The sequence below is a fragment of the Gopherus flavomarginatus genome, chromosome 10, assembly GCF_025201925.1.
Source record: "Gopherus flavomarginatus isolate rGopFla2 chromosome 10, rGopFla2.mat.asm, whole genome shotgun sequence".
Taxonomy (NCBI): domain Eukaryota; kingdom Metazoa; phylum Chordata; order Testudines; family Testudinidae; genus Gopherus; species Gopherus flavomarginatus.
Genome location: NC_066626.1, coordinates 41941852 through 41965471, shown reverse-complemented (window position 1 = coordinate 41965471; position 23620 = coordinate 41941852). Strand labels below are relative to the sequence as shown.

Sequence of the window (23620 nt, the reverse complement as noted above, 5' to 3'; positions counted from 1 at the left end):
AGGACAGGATTAGGGTTGGGGCTGGTAAGCGGCCCCAGGCTAGGCCTACAGTTGGGGAGGTTATGTGGCCCTGAGCTACTGTTACCATTAGTGCCAGCAGCCCTGAGCTATAGTTAGGGTTGGGGCTAGCAAGCAGCTTCAGGTAAGGCTATGGTTGGGCGTTTGGGACTACTCTGACAGTTTAGGGCTGGTAGGCAACTTCAGGTTAGGGACTGAAGCTGGTAGCAGACTATAGGGGGACCTCACCTAGGATTAGTGACAGGGTAACTAGGGTTATGGTTTGGGCTGGAAGGGGCTCTGGCCTAGGGTTAGAGATTGGGCAGATAGGGGATAGGATAATGTTAAGGATGGGGATGGTATGCAGCCCCAGAAAAAAAAGATTCACTTAAGGCCAGTAGGTGGTCACATGTTAGGGTTCGCTGGTGGCCCTAAATTATGGTTAATTTTGGGCTTGGTAGGCGGCCATGGGCTAGGGTGGAGATTAGCTGATGGGAGACATGATAGTATACTTATGTATAAGGGTAATGTCTAGGAACTTAAACAATGGTACTTTGAGGACGTGAGAGAGGTGTATATATGTAGAGAAAGGGCAACATTCATGCTTTTTCTGTGTTGTCTCTTCCTTGAGTAGTGAGAACATGGTGTCAGAAGAGAAGCAAGTCCTGCAGATACATAAAATAAAAAACTAAGAATATTACAAACAAACCGAAAAAATAAAATAAAATCAGCACACCAGATCCTGTCCCAAAGAAAATGGACATGGGCTGCCATGTGCTCCAACAGCATCTACATATATCAGCAACAGATGAAGAATTCGAGTAAAAATCTTAGATATCCTCCCGAAGATTCCCTTCCTCCACACAAAATGTGTTATATATTAGTTTTTTTTTCAACAATTGTGATAAAAAAAATCTGGAGAAACAATAGATCAGCATATTGCCAAACTGTGCAAAATAGCTGACTCATGCAATTATAAAAGATTAACTAATTTGTGACAGATTAGCAATAGGGATCAAAGAGGCAGGAGCTCAAATAAGAATGCTCGATGAGTCCACATTACTCTACGAAGAGCTATACGTATGGGAAAAACTCAGGAACAAACTCGCATCTAAATACAGAAAGTAGGTGGAACCGACGCAGGTAATGCACTATGTAACAAAGAAAAATATACACCAAAACTCATGCAAGACCAAATGCACAAAGCAGAGTACATTGAAAAAATTCAAAGGAAGACCTGTGGGTACAGTAGAATAAACTATGGAAAATGCTCCATGTGTGGGATCATAAGTAATAATTGGGCAAGAGAAATTATGCTAAAGCTTGCAGACAAGAAAATCAAAGAAAAACCAAATCCACTATACTGAGGAAGTAAACAGTGACTCAGAAGATGAGTTTCTGCATGTATGTGACACGTGTGCAGTGCCAAACAGCAAAAGTTAATGGTTTATAAAGCTCAGACGAGCACCAGTTGCAAAGAAAGGCAACAAACACACAAACCAGAAATTGAATGTCAGATAAAACAGTGGGTCACCAGTGAATGTGGTAAGCTACAAAGACTTCCTCAGCATTATGCATCAAAGGAAAAGAAAAGTCAAACGAAAGTTACATAATGACATGATAAAAATGCCATGAGGACAATATAAGTTACAAGTAGAACAAGAAAATGTACACAGGCTGACATTTCAGGTAATACAGAAGACACTGCTTTCAGCTAAACAAGTGAATTCACAAACCTAGTGATATTAAACCTGGGATATCCAGAGCAGACAGTTCTCTGTGGCATACCTGCAGCAAACCCACTAAAAGATTACTGTGATGTTTTTAAAAGGACTGGGATGTCTTCCAGGCACATTACACCTGGAAATACGTAAATCAATTCAGCCAGTACAGAATCTGGGATAGGAAACCATCTGAGTTGTAAGTGACCATAAACCTCTAGAGAGCATTTTTTAAGAGCCACTGCTTAGGGGACCCAAAATGCCTGTTAGCACATGCTACTGAAATTGCAATGCTACAACTTGTGTGCACACTACAAGAAAGGAACTGAGATGTATGTAACTGACTTCTTATCCAGAGCAGCCCTGCAGCATGAAAATATGGCAATGGATCAAGAATAGGAAATCCTCAACCTGACAGAAATACAGAAAACCTCAAAGATATAGAAAGCATCAACCCAGATAGTTACGTGCCAGTATCAAGACAGCAGCTGGAAAGAGGCAGAAAACAACTTTCTGGCCTTAGAAGTTATGAAACCATAAAGATTTACAAGTGCTCACATCCCCTCTTCTGTCAGGATGTGCAGACACCAAGGGAGAAACTTCACCTGCCTCTCAAATTTACTAGAACTATTGACATGAGCATGCATGATACCATCATATATACAGGCAATAAAATCATAGTACCCAGTGTTATGGAGAACAGAAACTCTCTCAGGAATAGAAGGCTATATCCAGAATACATGTGAGGGAAATGCAGACCAAGCAGCATAGAGGGACAATGAAATACACAGCTTCCCCAACAGACTTGTGTATTTTCTTGTTCCTGCTAAGCTGTGAGGCAAAATGCACCCTTCTGGATCCATGACACAAGTTATGCGCATGTCCATGCTAGCAGCATTACCTGCATGTCTGGCCCAAACCATCCAGGACTCCAACTCTCTCACTGCACTGGGCAGTTACCTACTTAACTTAGTCTGCTCACCCATCTGGTCTGTGTGTCAAGTTGTAATCTCACTGTTTTCACATGTTCTGCTCCTGCTCGCTAGCAATCGCTGAAAGTTAACATTCAGGACTTTGGTCTTCTAGTCTATCTCCAAGGTAACTCCATTCATATATTGACAGTTCTCCATAGTTCATTCATTTCAACCCAGACTTGCCTACTCTCTCTGTGACTCCTACCCAGTCCCAGGAAAGAAGTTAACCCCTTCAATCGCAGTAGGTAGTTATATCATATTGAGTGGGGAAACAGAGTTACACATCTGTTATAAATATAATACTGAGATTTCCCACATTCTTGATGCTACCACCTCATTACAGAATGCTATTTAGACTTCTGAGAACCAAGTGAACTGTCAAACCTGGCAATGACCACTACGGACAAAGCTGTTACACCCATATTCTTCATAGTGATATGATTATGACATCTTGCATAAAGTGCATAATAATTAGAAGTCATGTGAGATGTCACTGAAAAGGTTATGATTTGCTGAATGATTATCCTATTTGTATGCATGTATCATTTTTGTATCTGAAGTTATGAACATTAACTATGTCTCTATTTCAAATGCAGTTACATCTGGGGAATGCCCACTAGACAAGATGCTTTCATTCTAGATGGTGGGTGGGGAAGGCCTATTCAGGGCAATGTGCCATTGGGGAAAAAACAACAGGCCTTAGGAGGAGCTCATCTCCAATCTGGGGAGCCTTCCAGAGAATGCTACAGCCAGCCTCTGAGCAATGGCTGCTATGACTTTACGAAGACATGTGATGTGACCATGGCTCTAGATTCCATCTTTGGGATGTCAGTGTTTTTCCAGAGAGAGGTCTGGGAACCAAGCTTTGAAACACAAGGCTACTGCCATATGCAAAAGCTATACCAGGAGGGGAGTGACATCTGGTGTTCTTCGCTCCCCACACAGGACTCCTGAAAACATCTGAGGAATAAAGACTGAACTGGGGGAAGTGCTGGACCCAGGCTAAAAAGGATTTTTAGCCTGTGAATGGAACACCTGGGGATTCCAAGCTGAAAGCAAGTGCAGCTTGCCCCTTAAGAATCTCCTATTCATACTCAAATCTATTTACTATAGCAAGTTTGCGTTTTATGTCTATTTGCTAGGTAACCTGCTTTGATCTGTTTGCCATCACTTACAAAAAAAATTGTTTGTAGTTAGTAAACTTGTTTTTACTTTATCTAAACCAGTGTGGGAATCATAACTCAGAGGCAAAAGGCTGTTGCATATTCCTCTCCACATTGATGTAGGGGGCAAAGTGTATGAGTTTACATGATACAGTTCCTTGTGCAGTGCAAGATAGTATAATTTTGGGTTTATACTCCAGAGGGGGTTCATGCCTGAGGAGCTGATAGTTGCCCTAGCAGTAGCTTTCCCATGCAGGGGCTGGTCAATGAGCCTGCATGTAACTGCACCTGGGTGTGTCCCTACCTTTATGTATGCTGGTGAAAGTGCAGGCTGGAGAGAGCTTTGCAGCTTGTCACAGCAGCACAGCTTAAAAGGGAGCCCAGGCTGTTGGGGGCTCAGTGGTCCCTCAGTTCCAGGTGGCACCAAGGGGAGAACTCATCACAAAAGCAATGAAACATTTCAGCAGGTCTGGTATCCCAAACTATATAGTATCAAACAACGGACTCTGATTTACCCACATATCATACCAAAACCATCAAATGCAAAGTTAGAAGCACTTAGAATTGCTAAGACTATTAAAGAAAGCTGCAAAAAGCAAAGAAAACAGTAGTTACTTTATTTCCCAATGCTGCAGCTATCCCAGGAACCATAAGCAAAGCATCAGACCTAAAATACTACAGACCTGTGGAGCCGCTAGAGCTACAGTGTGATGCCTCAGAGAGAGGCCTAGGAGCAACACTGATGCAAAGCCAGCAGTGTTACCTGTCAGCTCTGTGTTATTGGGGAACTAGGGCGCAGTACCAGCCTGTCTGACTCATGAAAGACCTCCCCACGCCTTTGCTTGAACCAAAACCGATCAGAAGAAAGACTTACAAAAAGCAATGAAAAGGCAGTGGAAGACACACCTAAACTCCTGGAGCAAGGGTGACAGGATTAAGGAAACTCCCCTAGCCTCATCTGCATTGAATATGGGACAGGGAGGCATCTCCATTAGCATACAGAATGGAGAACAGAGATTCCAAGGCAATAACTGCACGGAACTCGGGGACCAGAAAAGCAGGGAAGCACTGCATGATGGGGGATCTCTGCTCCAGAAGTTAATGAACCCACGCCTGCACACACCCAGCTCACTAGTTATCAGACCAATTCTAGTAATAAATCCTTTATTGGTATCCAAAATAGTGAAGGTCCCTAACTGCATTGTGGGCTCCCTCCAAGGAACAACGCCCATAGCCAGGAATGATCAGTTCCTACTGTCTAGCCTGAATAAAACAACTTCAGTATACTCCATTGAGCCATCAGTTTACCCATAAACAAATCTATTGTTCTCCCATTGTTGTTTCCCTACAAAAACCCCTTCCCATGCTCAAGTGTTCTGATGCCTGGATCCAAAGTCTGCATCAGTTCCATTGGGACTTCATCTTCTCCTGATTGATTGTGCTGGGGGCTCTGCCTGTCTCCAGCACTCCGGAACCGCGGCGACCACCACCACCTGGGACCCCCGATTGATTCAAGCTTCATGGAGTGGTGAGAACCCAGCTCTCTCTCTAGGTATAGCCTTCTGACCCTGACTTGTGTGATCAGTTATAGTTGTCTAAACCTGACCACCACCCCCCATCCAACCTCCTCTCTCCTTCCTGCATTTTTGCTAAAGTCTATTTAACTTCCTTGACTAATTAATATTTTGAATAAAGGAAGTGTTTGTAAAAGGTTCAGCCCTCACTCCCTTCAATTATTGTGAACTCTTAACACCTTAAACATCCATTTATCTCACATTTAACCATCAATAAAATCAGGGAAGAAAAGAATGTTAAGTCTAACAAGCAGAAAAAAACCTTGACTTTTAAATAAACTTTGCAGCCTTCATTATACATCATAAATACATAAAAGGGCCACAAGCCAAACCTGTTATGGGGAAAGCAGCAGACAGTTAATAAAGTGGCACAAGTCATTTTGTCTGTCTTTACACCCACCCATACCATTCCATGTTTGGGCGCTGGGTATTCCCCCCTCTGGAAGGTCACCTGTTTTGAGGAGAAAAAACAGGGGCATTAAGTCACTGTCACAAAACCATTTTATTCAAGTTAGTTAATGAGCTAATTAGCTTTGCAGTACTTTTCTTTTATTAAATGGCTTTAGGGCTGGAGAAAGCAGTCTCTGGCCAGAACTGGCAAATTAACTGTATAAAAGGGCACCAGTAGGCAGGGCCGGCTTTAGGAAGTGCGGGGCCCAATTCAAAAAGTTTTGACGGGGACCTCTCAAGGAAGACTTAAAAAAAAAAAAAAACACGTAAAAAAACACATGGGGCTTGTATTCACTGGGCGGTGCTCTGAGTCTTTGGGGGCACTTTGGCGGTGGGTCCTTCACTCGCTCCAGGTCTTCAGCGGCATTGAAGGACCCGCTGCCGAAGCATCGCCGAAGACCGAGAGTAAGCGAAGGACCCGCCGCTGAAGTGCCGCCGAAGACTCGGAGAGAGTGAAGGACCTGCTGCCAAAGTGCCACTGAAGACCCAAAGTGCCGCCAGGTGAGTAAAAATTAAAAAGGCACCTCTAGGCAGGGAAGGGATTCTCACTGGGTGCGGGGCCTTCTTAGGCGCAGGGCTCAGTTTGGGGGAACTGGTGGAATAGGCCTAAACGAGGCCCTGCTAAGGGTAGGGCACTTGGAGCTAGGGTTAGGGTTCCTATGGGTAGGGCTTCCAGCGCTAGGGCTACGGTTACTAAGGATATGGCACTTGGAGCAAGGGTTAGGGTTCCTATGGTTAGGGATTCTCGCCCTAGGGTTAGGGTTCCTATGGGTAGGGCTTCCCACCCTAGGTTAGGGTTTGTAAGGGCAGGGTACTTGGAGCTAGGGTTAGGGTTCCTATGGACAGAGCTTCCCACCCTAAGATTAGGTTTCCTAAGGGTAGGGCACTTGGAGCTACAGTTAGCGTTCCTATGGGCAGGGTTTCCCGCCCTATGGTTAAGGTTCCTAAGTGTAGGGCACCAGGAGCTAGGGTTAGGCTTTCTATGCATAAGGCTTCCCGCCCTAGGGTTGGGGTTCCTAAGGGCAGGGTACTTGGAGCTAGGGATAGGGTTCCTATGGGGAGGGCTTCCTGCCAAAAGATTAGGGTTCCTATGGGTAGGGCTTCCCGCCAAAAGATTAGGGTTCCTATGGGTAGGGCACTTGGAGCTAGGGTTAGGGTTCCTATGGGTAGGGCTTCCCGCCCTATGGTTCGGGTTACTAAGGGTAAGGCACCTGGAGCTAGAGCTAGAGCTCCTATTGGTAGGGCTTCCCATCCGAGGGCTGGGGTTCCCATGGGTAGGGCTTTCCGCCCAAGGGTTAGGGTTCCTATGGGTAGGGCTTCTCGCCAAAAGGTTAGGGTTCGTATGGGTAGGGCACATGGAGCTAGGTTTAGGGTTCCTATGGGTAGGGCTTCTTGCCCTAGGGTTAGGGTTCCTAAGGGAAGGGCACTTGGAGCTAGGGTTAGGACTCCTATGGGTAGGGCACTTGGAGCTAGGGTTAGGACTCCTATGGGTATGGTTTCCCACCCTAGGATTAGGGTTCCTAAGGCTAAGGCACTTGGACCTAGGTTAAGGGTTCCTATGGGTAGGGCGTCTCACCCCTGGGTTAGGGTTCCTATGGGTAGGGTACTTGGAGCTAGGGTTAGGGTTCCTATGGGCAGGGCTTCCCGCCCTAGGGTTGGGTTCCTAAGGCTAGGGCAATGGGAGATAGGGTTAGGGTTCCAATGGGTAGGGCACCCTGCCCTAGGGTTAGGATCCTAGAGGTTAAGGCACTAGGAGCTAGGATTAGGGTTCCTATGGGTAGGGCTTCCTGCGCGAAGGTTAGGGTTCCTATGGCTAGTGCAGTTGGAGCTAGGGTTAGGGTTCTTATAAGGAGGACATCCCACCCTAGAGTTAAGGTTCCTATGGGTAGGGCACTTGGAGGTTGGGTTAGGGTTCTTATGGCTAGGGCTTTCCACCCTAGGGTTAGGGTTTCTATGGGTGGGGCACTTGGATGTAGCTTAAAGGTTCCTATGGGTAGGGCGTCTCACCCTTGGGTTATGGTTCCGATGGCCAGGGCACTTGGAGCTAGGGTTAGGGTTCCTAAGGGTAGGACAGTTGGAGCTAGGGTTAGGGTTCCTAAGGGTAGGGCTTTCCGCCCTAGGGTTAGGGTTCCTATGGGTAGGGCTGTTGGAGCTAGGGTTAGGGTCCCTATGGGTAAACATTCCCACCCTAGGGTTGGGGATCCTAAGGCTAGGGCACTTGGGGCTAGGGTTAGGGATCCCATGGAAAGGGCGCCCTGCCCTAGGGTTAGGGTTGCTATGGGTAGGGCACTTGGAGCTAGGTTTAGGGTTCCTATGGGTAGGGTTTCTCACCATTGAGTTAGGGTTCCTACGGCTAGGGCAGTTGGAGTTAGGGTTCCTAAGGGTAGGGCAGTTGGAGCTAGGGTTAGGGTTCCTAAGGGTAGAGCTTCCCGCCCTAGGGCTAGGTTTCCTAAGGGTAGGGCACCCTGCCCTAGGGTTAGAGTCCTAGAGATTAAGGCACTAGGAGCTAGGGTTACGGTTCCTATGGGTAGGGCTTCCTGCACAAAGGTTAGGGTTCCTATGGCTAGAGCAGTTGGAGCTAGGGTTAGGGTTCCTATGGGGAGGGCATCCCACCCTAGAGTTAGGGTTCCTATGGGGAGGGCCCTAGGAGCTAGGGTTAGGGTTCCTATGGGGAGGCCTTCCCGCCCTAGGTTTGCGGTTCCTAAGGGTAGGGCACTTGAAGCTAGGTTTAGGGTTCCTATGGGTAGGGAGTCCTGTCCTAGGGTTAGTTTTCCTATGGATAGGGCACTTGGAACTAGGTTTAAGGTTCCTATGGGTAAGGCTTCCCGCCGTACAGTTAGGGTTCCTATGGCTATAGGGCATTTGGAGTTAGGGGTAGGGTTCGTATGGGTAGGGCTTCCCATCTTAGGGTTAGGGTTCCTAAGGGTAGGGCACTTGGAGCTAGGGTAGGGTTCCTATGGGTAGGGGTTCTCTCCCTAGGGTTAGGGTTCCTAAGGGCAGGGCTGGCTTTAGGATGTGTGGGTCTCAATTCAAACAGTTTTGACGGGGTCCTGTCAGGGATGACTTAAAAAAAATATGTAAAAAAAACACCTGAGGTCGTATTCACCAGGCGGTGCTTTAAGTCTTTGGCGGCACTTCGGCGGTGGGTGCTTCACTCGCTCCAGGTCTGCAGCAGCACTTAAGGACCCGCTGCCCAAGTGTCTCCGAAGACTTAGAGTAAGCAAAGGATTCGCCACTGAAGTGCTGTCGAAAACCCGGAGAGAGTGAGCGACCCGCCGCTGAAGACCCAAAGCACCACCAGGTGAATGAAAATTAACACAGTGCCTCTAGCCAAGGAAGGGATTCTCACTGGGCCCGGGGCCCGATTCGGGGGAATTGGTGGAATAAGCCTAAAGCCAACCCTGCCAGTAGGACAAACTTGCTACACCCCCTTCTCTGCCAGGATGCCCCATCTCTAACCATGGGGGAGACAGGGGAAGGTCAGTCTCCACCACAGGGCTTTCTTGCCCATGGACAAGTTTATAAGATCAACCCAACTCACCAGAGCATCCCAGGAAAGTAAACGACTGGCTGCTTAGCAAATCCAACCTCAGCGCACCACGGCTGGGGTGGGGCACCACGAGGAGCCCCCAGCAGGGCCAAGCGGGCCAGCCCCGACAGAGCTGAGTTCAACGGGGGGTCCAGGCTAGGTGCGAAGCCGGCCTGGGCTCGCTGTTTGGCCAGGCCCGGGCCGAGCCCAGGGTCCCTGCCTGGCGTAGCAGACGGGGGCGGTCCCGGCCCCTCTCTAAAGTCTAGGTCGGCAGGCTCCGCTAATCAAACCTCTGCTCCATTCCCGCCCCCACCGGCGGGGCGCCGAGCAGGGAGGGAGGCGGCGCCTGGCCGCCCGTTGCCTCCCCCAGTTCAGTGCAGCGCCGCCCGCCTGATCCTCCGCGGGACGCGCGGCGCAGGAGGCCGTGGCCCGGGCAGGAGCCGGACCTCCGGGCAGCTGCACTGGCGGGAATGGCGGCCGGGCCGGGCTGAAAGGAGCGGAGCCGCGTCTCGAGGCCGCCATGAGGCTGCTGCGGGCTCTGCTGAGAGGCGCCTCCCCGGCCGGCCTCCCGCAGCAGGTGGATTTCTACGCCCGCTTCTCCCCGTCGCCCCTCTCCATGAAGCAGTTCCTGGACTTCGGTGAGTGCCCGCTCCTCCGCAGCACGGCGCGCTAGGCCGCCCGCAGCCCACCCGCGCTGCGCTGGGGGTGGCAGGACCCCGGCGGGCTGCGCTGATCCGTCCGCCTCCCCGGGGCAGGAGGCTGTACCGCGCCACCAACGCCACGTGGGCAGTGGAGCCCCTGGCTCCAGCCTAGAGACCGGGCTGCAGCGTGACACCTCCAGCCTATGTGACCGCCAGCGGGTTGGGGGCTGCCACTTCCACCTCTGCTCCGCGCTCACCCCCAGTCCTCCCCAAGGCTTACCCGGGCTCCTCTGGCAGTGCCTGCGGTTCTTCAGCCCCCGGGCGCCTCTTCTTCCCCTCCAGCGTGGGGGTAGGCAGCGGTGTGGGCTTTGCACCCTCCTCCCCGTCCCAGGCCCGCGGAGATGGAGAGGGCGGACTGGGCTCATTACTCACGGGAGGGGATCCCCGAGTAAGCTTCTGGGCTCTCCAACCCTCGCCACCTCCCAACTCTGGCTCCCCCGCGAGGGGCCTGATTGGCTGCTCTTTCCCCAGGAAGCGGGACGGTGGGGCAGGCATCCCATCAGAGGGGGCTTTCTGGCTAGGCAAGGACTGAAATTGAATAGAGCGCTGCCTCTTGAGGCCTCATCAGGAGACTGGTTATAGCTGTGGCCAAAGTTGTCGCGCTAGTGAATAAATGGGAGACATCTGGCAAGAAAGCAAAATATCTTGCAGAGTTTTTAAAATCAAAATTGCAGTCTGCCACTAGAGAGCGAAGTGCCACACACAAAACAGTCTTAGAGGCAGACGTTAGAAACCTTATCAAGTCTGGGTATGAAGTCACAATGCAATGGATCCAGTTTCTGTAGGTTCATCTCTTTGATAAATTATATATACACATACCTGGGGAACTGGGTCTAACACCCTTGTCCATCAGGAGTCAAAAACACAGGCTTCTATTGTTTCAGTTAAAGAAGATACCCCTCAGCTGTTCAAAGTTAAAGGTCCCTAATAACATCATTATTCATTTTACAATATGTTATGTAAAGATAAATGAGTATCCTTTATATATAAAAAGTCTATTCTAAATAATAAAAAAATTTGAATGAAACTATTAAATTAAAATTAAAATGATAAATGATCTACAGCATTACACAGTAACAACTGTAATTATTGTGTGTATACTATATTTGAACAGGGATTGTAGTATTGTTCACAGTTACTGTTTAAAACAAATATAGGCCCAAAAACTACTGTCTCCCCCTTACAGTGAGAATTTGCTTTCAAGGCAAATATTTCCCACAGCAAAGCAGTAGTTTATGGACATCAGTGTTTAGACATTAGGCCATGGATAACCCGAAAAAATGTTCAAAATATATCAACTTTGACAGATTCTCAAAAGCTAGAAAACCAGCTGCTGAGGCTAAAAATTGTAGTGGATATGATTTTGTGCTCAGAGGTAGGTGTCTGGCAATAGTACATGATCAGACATTCTCATGCATTAAGTAGGATGGCTTTTTCAGTCTGGATTTTCTTAGTTTTCTTTTTTGAAGCTGCACCATTCACACAGACACAAAACTTGAATATCCCATATCAAGTCTACATTAAAAGAATGTAAAGATCACAAAGTCATACAGGGTGAATTGATTTAAGTCAAAGCAATTTAAATCACTGATTTTAGTCATTGGTTAAATCATCAAGCAGTAAGCCTTGATTTAAATAATCCATTTTAATCTTGTTTTATACTTTGTACTTTTTAGTTATTGTCCTAAAGAGATGCGGATTCACATTTTAGTAGCCATTAAAACATATTGATTTGCAACTAAACAAAGTTTTTACACTAAATTTGGTGCTTCTTTTTGCTAACCAGATAGATATACTGCAGTGGTTCCCAAACTTTAACAACCTGTGAACCCCTTCCACTAAAATGTCAAGTCTTGTGAATCCCCTTCTAAAAATGAATGTTTCCTGGGATTTTCTCCTTTACTTGAGTATAAATTATAAAAGCAGTGATCTTGGAAATATAATTGTTTTATGACATGCTTATTACACACTGTTTATTATTAATAAATATTCACCATTACAGTATTTTATTACATTATGAAAACGGCAACACTCATCCAAGATCTCATTTTCGTAGCTTGTATCACTTTGAATAAGCCTGTTATAAGACAAGGTTACTATGTTTCATCAAGGAGTATCAGATGTGAAACAGCATGAAGGTATTTAAGAAGCCAACTCAAAGAGTTCCTCCTACACAAGCATTCAGGTCTTGAGCAGTCCATGCAAACAACGCACGTTACAACAAAGCTTAAACTTATTGTTTTTAAAATTATTATGAAGAACACTAGCTGCCTGGTTAATTTTGAAAACAGCAAAAAATATGTACCTCCCTTTCCGTTTCTTATAAGGAGTGTTTGAAGTTTAAATTTCCTCCGTGTGTTAGATATGCTTGCTTTGATCTACTTAGCTTTTGGAAGTCCAGGGGCTCTGAGCTGCTGGCCCTATGGGGTCCTTATGGACAGCTCTGTCTTCCATTAGGGAATTTTTTCCTGAGAACCCCCTGTAACATTTTGCGAACCTCCAGGGGTTCACGAACCCCAGTTTGGGAACCACGGATATACTGTATCTATAAACATATTTAAGCATTTGTACAACTTTACATACATTTATTTAGGTACTACATATTTTAAGTTATTAGATTTGTTTAATTTTTTACTTGTGATTTATGTCCAGTTCAATTTGGGTCGCAATTCACATGCAATTAAAAATGCACAGAACCAGCATTTAAAAATAGTTTTATTTAAGTAATAATAAACATCTTAATTATGCTGGATATATAAGAAAAAGTTTTGCATTTAAAATTAACTGATTTATTTAACAAAGGAAGTATTACTGTAGTTAGTGAATTGAATCATTTTTCTGGTCACTATGTATTTCAAGATTTTAGAACTAGTGGATCTCATCCTCTTATACCTAGTTTTTATACATAGATTTGAAGAGGAAAACAAGTGTTCCTTCTTTTTCAACTCAAATTTGTTAACTTTGAATATAGCTAGTCATTGAAGTCAACTAGTTGAACAAATTGAAATGAAGAAAATATTCTCTCTGCACCTGCAGAAGAGGCTAATGCTGTCAAATTGGTTTAGCACATCAGCAAACTCTGGTTCCAGATGCTTAGCCAATGGCTTTCATCAGGTCAGTGACTGAGTCTTTAAAACTTCCGCAGCAAATATCTACTAGTTATGTTTATTTAATGTAAGCGATTTTAATAGATTATCACCACCTATTCTAAGTTCTAAACTTACCATATCTTCACATTTAATTTTAAATAGTTTAACATAAAAAATAAATCTAATTTAAATAAAAGATTTTTTTTAAATCATCGATTTATCCTGATATCATAGCTAAGCTACTATAAATAACTTTAACTCTGTGTCCTGTTGCAGGTGTCACTTCAGTCTTTAATTACATGATCACAATATTGTTTCTCTACAGCAGGCATTGTTTCTCTTCAGCATGCCCAAGTTAGACTGCACAGGATTTGAGGCAGTTGTTCAATTTTTGAATCCTCATTGTTCAGTTAACAGATACACTCATCCAGTACATATTGTCCTCCAAATTTATGCAACAGTAATGGCAAAATTTGGTCCCAATTATTACACTGATTTACAGAACCTTTATGTCACTCATTGTGTATCCCTGCCTCATTCCCTTGCAGCATCCAACTTGAAGACTGATGAAAGAAGTCCTATAGAAAAAAATAGTATCTCAGTGTGATATTAAAGGTTGATGTCAATGGGACTATTCACAGTGCATAAAGTTAATCACATGCATAAGTTTCACAGGATTGGGGTCTGTCTCTTGTGTAAATTACAGATAGATTGGGACTCTTAAATCTTAATGCTGATGTTTTCACTATCTTAGAAGGTGCACATTGTGGAAGAATAGATCTATTTAATGGGGAGCCATTATGGTTTAGGCCTTTATTCAGGAATTCACTGTTCATAGGTGCACAACTGCACTTGCTTGATACCCCATTTCAATCACAGACCGGGTTCCCTGTGGTGTGCCTGCATCCAGTGAATTTCAGAATCAGAGTTTTATGTTCTGAGGCTTGTTTGGAGAACATATATTTGATGGATTGTTATATTGATAAAGCAACTGCCACTTTAGAACCATCTTGGCTCATCTGCATACTGCCTTGGGTTAGTGAAAATCTAGTAATCTCTCTTGTGATAAACTTGCTAAGTATGACAAGGAACTCATTTTACGTGAAACTGACTATTCCATCCTACAGATTGAAGTGTTCTTAAAATTAATTAAAAAAAACCTGGGATGTGAACTAAAAGTATTGTTACTCTGCACATGAGCAAAGAAGAGTTCCATTTTTCAGTATTCTTGTAAAAGATAAATAGTTTTTTTTTTTTTTTAAATCTATGTTAGTTTGGTTCTTGTGAAAGACCAGCTGACAGTCCAGGGGACCGAAGTCCTGGAATCAAAAATACTAGAGTTGGAAAAGTTTGACTTGATGATTAAAGTCTGTCCCCCTACCAGTGCAGGATTGCTCCCTATTTACATTTTCTAGCGTTTTTCTAGTCTAGTTTAAAAGTCTTACTTAGCCGCATAAGTAAGTTGCCCCATGTTTGTACTGCCAGTGTGCTTCAACCCTTCTTTTAAAAGGACCACCTGTAGGTTGGGAATGAAGGATTTCTCACCCTCCCTTCCCACCCCCATATTTTAGATCCATGATCTCAGCTAAAGCTAACCGTGCCATTTAGTGTCACCTATGAAAGAGGTGAGTTGGTTCAAGAAAATGCTCGTTGACTAATATTTTGTTCTGTTTTCATTCAAGAGCAAGTTTTTATGCCTACATAAAGTTTGACAGTGCATGTTTTTCATGGATTGGATTCTTGACAGTTCCATTAAACAGTAGCTCTAACTTATGGTTAGTTTATTATTTTTTTTAAGATATCGTCTGAAAAGGAATTGTTCATTTTAGAGGTCTGAGTTGTTCTCCAATTTTAAGGAACATTCTACATTTGAGCTGAATCTGTTCCATCACATACCAAGTTAGGCATTGTGCCAAAAATGTTGGAGACAATGCGACCCATTCACATACCTTTAGCTTAGGGAAAGGTGCATAGATCTAGAAGATAGGCGATAAAGAGCTCTGGTCTTACCTTGAGTTATCACCCTTTGTTTCTGGACATTTTATAGACCTTATTGCTGACAGTGGTGTCAGGTCTCTACCCTAGCAAGTATCATCTAGTCTATCCTCCCATGCTGAGGTAAAACAACAAAAGAGATAATTTTTTATTAATGATAGAGCCTGTATTGGGATGTGAAGGTCCAGGGTTCAGATCCTGTTGATTCACATTGCTTTATGGTTGCATGTGATGACACCCTTCCCCCGTGCCACAATACTTTTTGTAAGCAACCGGCTTAATTCATGGTGAAAAAATCTTTTAAAACATAATTGTTCCTCAGTGACAAAGTAACTAGTATCTGCCAATTTTTGTTTTAAGATGAAATAATACAAAGGATCATATCCAAGTTATCCCTGTGTTCAAATCTGGTCTAATTTAACCTCAGAGCCAGACCACAAAAATGTGCAGGAAAATAGTGATCTATATTATGTTAGCTATGAATAGCTATCTATACATGTTAACTATATTCTGATTTTTCCAAATATATTTTGGTTTTAGGATCTGAAAATGCTTGTGAAAAGACTTCGTTTATGTTTCTGAGACAAGAGTTGCCTGTAAGATTGGCAAACATAATGAAAGAAATAAGTCTGCTTCCGGACAACCTGCTAAAAACACCTTCAGTTCAGCTGGTGCAGAGCTGGTAAGAACTGTCTTGTATTTATTATTTTACCTTTAAGGGTTATTGTTGTGCAAGTGTACTAAGAAATACTAAGTATATTAAGAAACTAAGCAGTTACGAAAGAAACTCTTCACATACATGTTTGTTAAATGGTAGCATTAAACAATTTCTTCTGAGTGTGACTGTTCCTATCTAAAATTCTATTTTGAAAAATCCTGGTCTACATTGATAGATTGAGAGAATGTTGAGTATTTTACTTCTAGCTGATCATCATGTTTTTACTCCTTGCTTTTATTTCAAGAAAAAACAGACTAGTCAGTTTCACTTCTGTTTGTAGTTCATATTCAGTCAATTTCATTCATCCTTCTAGGTTGAAGACATTGACAAGACATTTGTTTATGTTTAAGATCTTTCCTAATTTTAAGGTCAGAAGGGGAGCATCATGATCTAGTCTGATCTCCATAACACACACAATCTCAACCATTAGTTTCTGCATCAAGCCCATAACTTTTGTTTTATTACAGCATTTCTTTTAGAAAGATATCTAGTCTTGATTTAAAGATTTCAAGTGATGGAGAATTCATCATATCCCTAGATAAATTATTCCAATGGTTAATTGCCCTGAATGTTAAATTTGTACCTTATTTCTAGTCTGAATTTGTCTAGATTCAGCTTTCAGACATTGGCTATTATGCCTTTTTCTGCTAGATTAAAAAGCTGTCAGCCATTAGAAATCTCTTCATTTAAGTACTTATAAACTGATTGAGTCACCTCTTAACCTTCTTTTGGAAAATAAGTAGATGAAGCTTCCGAAGTCTGACTAGAGGCATGTTTCCAGACCTCAAGTCATTCTTTCAGCTCTTTTTAAAACCTTTTCCAATTTTTCAACATACTTTTTGAATTGTTGATACCAGAAATGGTGTAGTAATATCTCTCCATGCAGCATTAGTGAGACTATCACCTCCTCACTCCTGCTTGATGTTCCTGTTTATGCAGGGAGTCCTCGGACTGACGACACAATTTGTTCCTCAGAATTGCATTGTACGTTGAAACCGCATTTCGTATAGAAATCAACGGTATGAATGGGGAATTGGTTCCTCACCAAGGCTTGATACACTATTTTCACCACAGTAACCCAGATTTTGCAGTAAATGACTGATAGCTGACTAATGTTGCAACATCAATGTATTTACTGTACACTGTATTTTGTAAACAGCATCCAAATAAATAGATACACTCACATATGCTGCTCAGAATGCGGGCAACACAGGCTCAGAAACCAGGGGGAACGGTATATATGTTGAGCCTCAGCCAATTACTGTTCAAAGTTTCTGATTGGCTGAGCCGGGGCTGGGAGCCAATCAAAAACAAGCAGCAACCCTACCCGGCAACAAGCTACCCTGCTGCCTCAAAGCCAATCAGAAGCGAGTCCTGCTAGCTCCATACCAGTATTACGCAACCAGGAAGTGATTTCAAGCAAACTTTATGCAAATCGAGGGTCCTAAGGGGGAAACAGGCGTAGGGGTGAAACGGGCAGTCAATTGAAAAGTGTTGTAAGTCCGCGGACTCCCTGTGTATCCAAAGATTGTATTAGCCCTCTTAGCTGCAGCATCACACACAAGCCTTGTCTACACTCCCCTATAGTTTGGACTACACCAAAGTGCTGCTCTCTAACTCCCCTGTCTGGACACTGCTTGTGTGAACTAAAAGGTTTCTGTTAATGTGAACTAGGAGCCTTTTAGTATGCGCTCACAGTGTTCACACGGGGACGTTACAGAGCAGCACTTTGGTGCACAGGCTTATTCACACCCTCACAGTCTGAACTGCAAGACAATGTAGACATCGCTTAAGGTTTCATGTTCAGTTGATTATCTGCCATTACCCCATATTCCTTTTCACTGCCCCTGCATTCCAGGATACAGTTCCCCTTTTGTGATCTATATTCTTTGTTTCTAGATGTGAGTTTGCATTTGGATGTATTAAAATGCATGTTGTTCAAATGAGCCTGCCTTACCAAGCAATCCAGACCTGTATAACTGGTCTGCCCCTTCAATTTTCTGTTGGGCCAATGTGTCATCTGCGAATTTTACCAGCCATAATTTCTTGATCAATAATCCAAAAAAATATTTAGTAGCTTTAAGCCAAGAAAAGATCCCTGCGAGACATTAGAAACACCTCCACTGGATAATGGCACCTTACATAGTTATTTTGTGATCTAACTAGTTTATAATCCACTTGACATGGACTACATTAATTTTGTGTAGTAGTTATTCCATAAGAATGTTATGTAGGATTCAGAGACGTGCCTTGCAGAAGTCTAAATGTATTATGTCAGTTACCTTTTATCATTTTGGGTGAGATTATAACTTTGTTAGCTAAAGCTTGAAAGACATGTTTATGCCACAGTCCTTTAATTCTTTGATCCAATGCAATAATTATTGAAAAGCTGATATGAGATTCAGTTTCTTAACTGCCAGTTTGTACTCATGGCTATCACCTTCCTATTTGTTATTATATTTTTAACAGCTACTTTTATTTCCTCTTTTAATCAGGATGGTTTTAACCTAAAAAGCCGTTGATTGTGGATTTATATTTTTGGGGCAACTAGAAGCATTCTTAAAAACTCACATTTTGAGGTTTCAGTTTTCCTACCACTCATTTTGCTTGCTATTGTGTAACTTTGGGAAATTGGTGTTTTTAAAGTGTTAAGTATAGGTACTACTGGTTAGGACTATTCTATTTGCACATAAATGGCATTCAGTCATGATCATTTGCGTAAAGGCAGCTGTCAATATATATCCACCAGAATGAGGTCCAGTATAGAATTATCCCAAATTGTTGGCAATACTTGTTAGAAAGTTATCAACTATAATTTAATCATAATTAAAGTTATCATCCAAGGATGTTATACTAGTGGCAACATGAGACCTCTGACTTATGTCTCCAATATTGAAGTTCCCCATCATAATGCAATTTTTCTTTCTATAAATTATAAGTAGAAATTTAAGGAGCTGCTGATTCTGTTCCTTCAACTGATTTGGGGGTCTATAATGGACTTCCACCTAGTAACTCCATCTTGTAATTTATCGGTTAGAATGTTAATTCATAATCATTCCAGGTCCTGTTCTTCTGAATTATCAATATTTATTTAGGTTCCTAGCTGCCTCCCCTTCTGTCGACTCTCTTTCTTAAATAGTGTATCCAGTGATTTTAACATTTCACTTGTGACTCACCCTGTCAGGTTTCAGTAATACCAGTGTCAGATTTCTGATAGTAAATGAGCATTTCCAGTTCTTGATTCCCAGCTGTCTAGCAATGGTATATTGGAGAATAAATTTGATTGCCATATGCCCCTCGATTCTTTATATGCATGCTCTCTAGAGTCTCAATTATATGCAATGTGTTTACCCCCTTAGATGCATCCTGCCAACTACTTTAGCTAGTCTGTTCCCCCCAGAAGGTTGATTCTCCTTCTTCTGAGTTGGAGGCAGTCCAAGCCCTACATCTTTCTTACTCCACGGAAGGTGATCCAATGTTCCAAAAAACCTGTTTTACACCACTTACCTAGCCAACACTTTACCTGCAGTATCTTCTGTTGTCTCTCTTCTCTCACCGCTGGGAAGAGAAGATCCAAGATCCTTACCTTCCTCTCCCTTCTAAGATCTTGGAGCCTTCAGTGATCTGCAAAATGTATCTCCCGTATTTCTATTGGATAAGTCATGGAAATATTGGATTTGTTTTGTAAAATCTGATTTTAATAAATATAAATGTTCACCCAAACTGACAGTTATGTCCCTATTAGTAGTTTTTCAAGACATTTTCCAGAAAGTTACCATTACTATACTGAACAATCATGCACTAGCAGTGAGATTAAATACATGGTCCAGTACTGAAGATCTTTCCATTTTTAGGTTTGTTATTTGTACTGTGTTTTATGAATTTAATATAGGACTACTTTTCTGTTGGCAGTAATTTTTTTTGTTTTACTGATTAAGAGCTTTAAGAGATTAGCTCATTTCCCCCATACATCACTTAAAATAAATTACAGCATTAGCCATACCAAATATGTAAGTATGGCAGGAGCTTCCTTGGTTTGGCTTTGGGCTCACCCACTGCCTCTGTTTCCCTGTTTAGGATTTCACTCCCAAACCACACATAGGCTCTCATGTAGCAAACACGTCCCTTTATCGGTTCTGATTTATTAAAACAACATCACAGTTCAATGTCAACTTAAATCAAAACCAGTCTTTCCTTAGCTTTACAGTTCCTTCAGCCCTTGGCTGGGTGTAACAGGTCCTTCCCAACCCTAGGTCCTTCAGCCTAGTGTTTCCTAAAGACACTTTCCCTTAAGGCCCCATACCTTCATGGCAAATAGCTCTACCCAAGTCTTCCCCTCTGGGTGGTATAGAAAGACCTTTCCCAGGTATTCTCTAATCCTAGCTCTGTTACACGAGCCTTCCTGTATGCTGGAGAGCTCTCCTTCTCTAACTGAGCAGACTCCCTTTTATAGGAAGTACCATTGCTGATCTGAGGATCGGTTGGCTTCCTGATTATCACCTGATCCCTACCTCAAAACCTATCACCTGGTAAGCCAGTCTAGACGGTCAGGATGAGCCCCATCCTTTTTAAAGGGCTAATTCACCATGTGGCAATAAGTATGTTACCACTTGTGTACTGGGTTGGGTGAGTGAAGGGGTCTGCCTTCAGTGTGTGGGAGTGTTTAGAACCTATCCTCCACCCAACCCCCACATACTTCCCTGCATAAAGATAGTTTATTGGATTTTGAGGGGCAGGTCTAATTTTGCACATTAAAACATCATCTGAAGAATCTGACTTTAAGATCAGCCCTGCAGCAAATGAATCATCATAATTTTCATCATTTTAAATGTAGCCGCTTACTTACTTAAACATTACTTACTTAAAAACCTGCTGATGCATCAGGTCCTCCTGGAGGAATTCTGCACCAAAAAATTAAAAATTCTGGGCCAAAGTAATAATTCAAGAAATGTATTTTCTCCACCCCTCAGAAGCAGTTCAGAGGCTTTGGGGAGTCAGGGGTAATGGAGGAGCTGAAGGAGAGGGAAGTAAATTGCTGAGAAGAAGCCTGGGTGTGAACTTGGAGGGTTGTTGGGTTGGGTGGAAAAAGTATGGAACAGGGGGGTTTTTTGGGTGTGGGGGAGGGATTGTTAGGGAATTGGGGAGTCTGGTTGACTCCTAGCCTCCTCCATTCAGCCAAGCACATCTGCCCATGTCTCCATTTGGCCCTGCACCCGCTGCTCTCATCCTCGTGTGTCCCTGCACCCCACCCCGCCACCCCCCACCGTCCCTGCATCCCCATTCCCCCCTGCCTCAGTCTGTCCCCTAACTAGCCCTTCTGAACCCCAGTCTATGACCCGTCAGCAGCCCTGTGTGCCCCACTCTGTCCATCCCCCCTATATCCCATCTCCCCTCATCTGGCCCCACAGGCATGTCGCTGTGAGAAAAGCAGCCTCTGCTCTCTCCCTATTGACTCCTAGCTCCTATGGTGTGATGGCTGCCCTCTATTTTGCTGCCACATCAGCCCCTGGTGAGTGAAAGGTGTCACTGCAACGCCTCTCCAGCAGAATGTATTTTCTGTGGAGAAAAAAAAATCTGCAGGGGACATGAATTCTTCACATGTGCAGTGGCGCTGAATTCATCTAGGAGTAATCAGGTAGAACTTATAATGAATTTAATGAATGTTAAATTCACGTGAAAGTGAAAAATTGACAGGGTGGCTGCATATATAATAAAATAAGAATGTGTCAATTAAGCAGTTACATTATTAAAGACTTATGGGAATGTATTTTATTGGGAAAGTCGTTTATTTCCTGAATTTATTTAAAAAGGCAGAACAGGATAAAACATTTTAATATATATTATAGAAAAACTGACTTTTTTATGAGTTATCACAACCTTGAGAAGCAGTCTCAGATTGTGTGTGTACAACCCTGCACCTAAAGAGTGTTTTAAATTGGCCAGGTAAATAGAACACTATGTTCAATTTGTTACAACTTGTAAAAACTTGGCATATGTGTAGTTCTCAATAAAGCTGTCAAAATGGAGTGCAAGAAAAATATGACTAACTTCTTTGAGTGTGAAAAACATTTTTAAATGATTTTGAGTTTTAATGCTTTTTTTATCCATTTGAATTATTAACATTTTTAACAAACTTAAAAAAATAATCTTTTGGTAGGAGAACAAGCCAAAGCATTTTCAGCATACAAGATGATATTTTGAAAGTTGAAAGTGCCTGAAGGTAGGGGCTAGTAATGAAAATGCCTCTTTAACCCTACCTATAACATGACTACGCCAGGGGTGGCTAACCTGAGCCTGAGAAGGAGCTAGAATTTACTAATGTACATTGCCAAAGAATCACAGTAATACATCAGTAGCCCCCTATCCGCTCCACCCCACTCCCAGCGCATCCTGCTCACCTGCAGCCCTGATCAGTACCTCCCTCTCCCTCCCCGCACCTCCCAGTCAGCTGTTTTGTGGCATGCAGGAAGCTCTGGGAGGGAGGGGAGAGGAGCGAGGGGAGGGGAGAGGGTGCTATACAAAGAACTGCATATTAATTTCTGAAGAGCTGCATGTGGCTCCAGAGCCACAGGTTGGCTACCCTGGGTCTATGCTTTTGTTCCTGATTACAGGCTAAGGAATGTTAAAAGAAAATTGTTAATGTCTTCACAAAATAGAAGATCTAGATGGACTATCATGACAAAAATCTACCATACAGGATTTATGTTTTAGGTATGTCCAGAGTCTTCAGGAAATCCTTGACTTTAAGGAGAAGAGTGCAGAAGATTCAGAAGTTATTCATAGGTAAGTGTGGTTTTTAAAATACTTTAAAATATGTACATTTATAAACAGTGAATGGCAATTGATGGTTCAGATGAAGAAAATTTCTAAGAGTATGTCTACTCAGCAACTAGACACTTGTGTCTGGCCTAAGCCACCGATTTGGGCTTGCAGGACTTGGGCTGTGTAGACTTCCATGCTCCGTTTGGAGCCTGAGTTCCAAGACCCTCACACGTTGCAGGGTCCTAGAGCCTGGGTTCCAGCCTGAGCCCAGAAGTCTACACAGCAGTGAAATAGCCCTGTGAGCCTGAGTCGGCTGGCATGGGCCAGCTGTGGGTGTCTAGTTGCTGTGTAGACATACCCTTAGGGCCTTGACCTTTTAGTAACAGATCATAATCGTAATATGACTCGCAGGTTTTCACTAAATCAAGAAAAATGAATGTTTCCTTTTGTTTGTTTGATTTACCAAAAGTATAATTCTGGTCCCCAAAACTCAGTTTCTGTGAAATTGTTGAAAGTGAGTATGAGTAGAATGGTGTGGTTTAGATAATGGCACACAGGGGCGGCTCCAGGCACCAGCACGCCAAGCCACAGGGGGCGCTCTACTGGTCGCCACGAGGGCGGCAGGCAGGTTGCCTTCAGAGGCATGCCTGCGGAGGGTCTGCTGGTCCCATGGCTTCGGCGGACCTCCCGCAGGCAAGCCGCCGAATCTGCGGGACCGGGGACCTCCCACAGGCAAGCCGCCGAATCCCCGGGGACCGGGGACCTCCCACAGGCAAGCCGCGGAAGGCAGCCTGCCTGCAGTGCTTGGGGCGGAGACATATCTAGAGCCGCCCCTGATGGCACATGCAACCTTTTACTTTTAGTCCAGTTCAAGTCACCAGTGTCTGAAGGTAGTTGCCATCTGACAGCCACATGGTGATCTGTGCAAACATTGTTGGTCTCACTTC

The 23620-nt window shown here is 43.7% G+C and overlaps 1 protein-coding gene and 1 long non-coding RNA gene across 8 annotated transcripts in view; one reads left to right on the top strand and one right to left on the bottom strand.

The window, feature by feature from the left end:
* Positions 1 to 10821, bottom strand: part of LOC127058820 (uncharacterized) — a 33672-nt gene extending 22851 nt beyond the window's left edge. Inside the window, exon 1 of the long non-coding RNA XR_007776466.1 lies at positions 10330 to 10821. This is a non-coding gene — a long non-coding RNA (uncharacterized LOC127058820). The remainder of the gene's footprint in view (positions 1 to 10329) is intronic.
* The window catches only part of PDK1 (pyruvate dehydrogenase kinase 1), a 94751-nt gene continuing 80957 nt past the window's right edge, over positions 9827 to 23620 (top strand). For 4 of the 7 annotated variants that reach the window (XR_007776454.1, XR_007776453.1, XM_050969051.1 and 1 more), the window contains exons 1-3: positions 9829 to 10046; positions 15734 to 15875; positions 22623 to 22694. Coding sequence is in view for 5 of the 7 variants with exons in the window: in XM_050969051.1 (XP_050825008.1) it covers positions 9929 to 10046; positions 15734 to 15875; positions 22623 to 22694 (332 nt within the window). In the remaining 2 variants the exon portion in view is untranslated. Of the gene's footprint in view, positions 10047 to 13080; positions 13224 to 14880; positions 14974 to 15733; positions 15876 to 22622; positions 22695 to 23620 lie in introns of all 7 variants that reach the window. The other 3 variants (XM_050969052.1, XM_050969053.1, XM_050969055.1) reach the window with 3 other exon arrangements.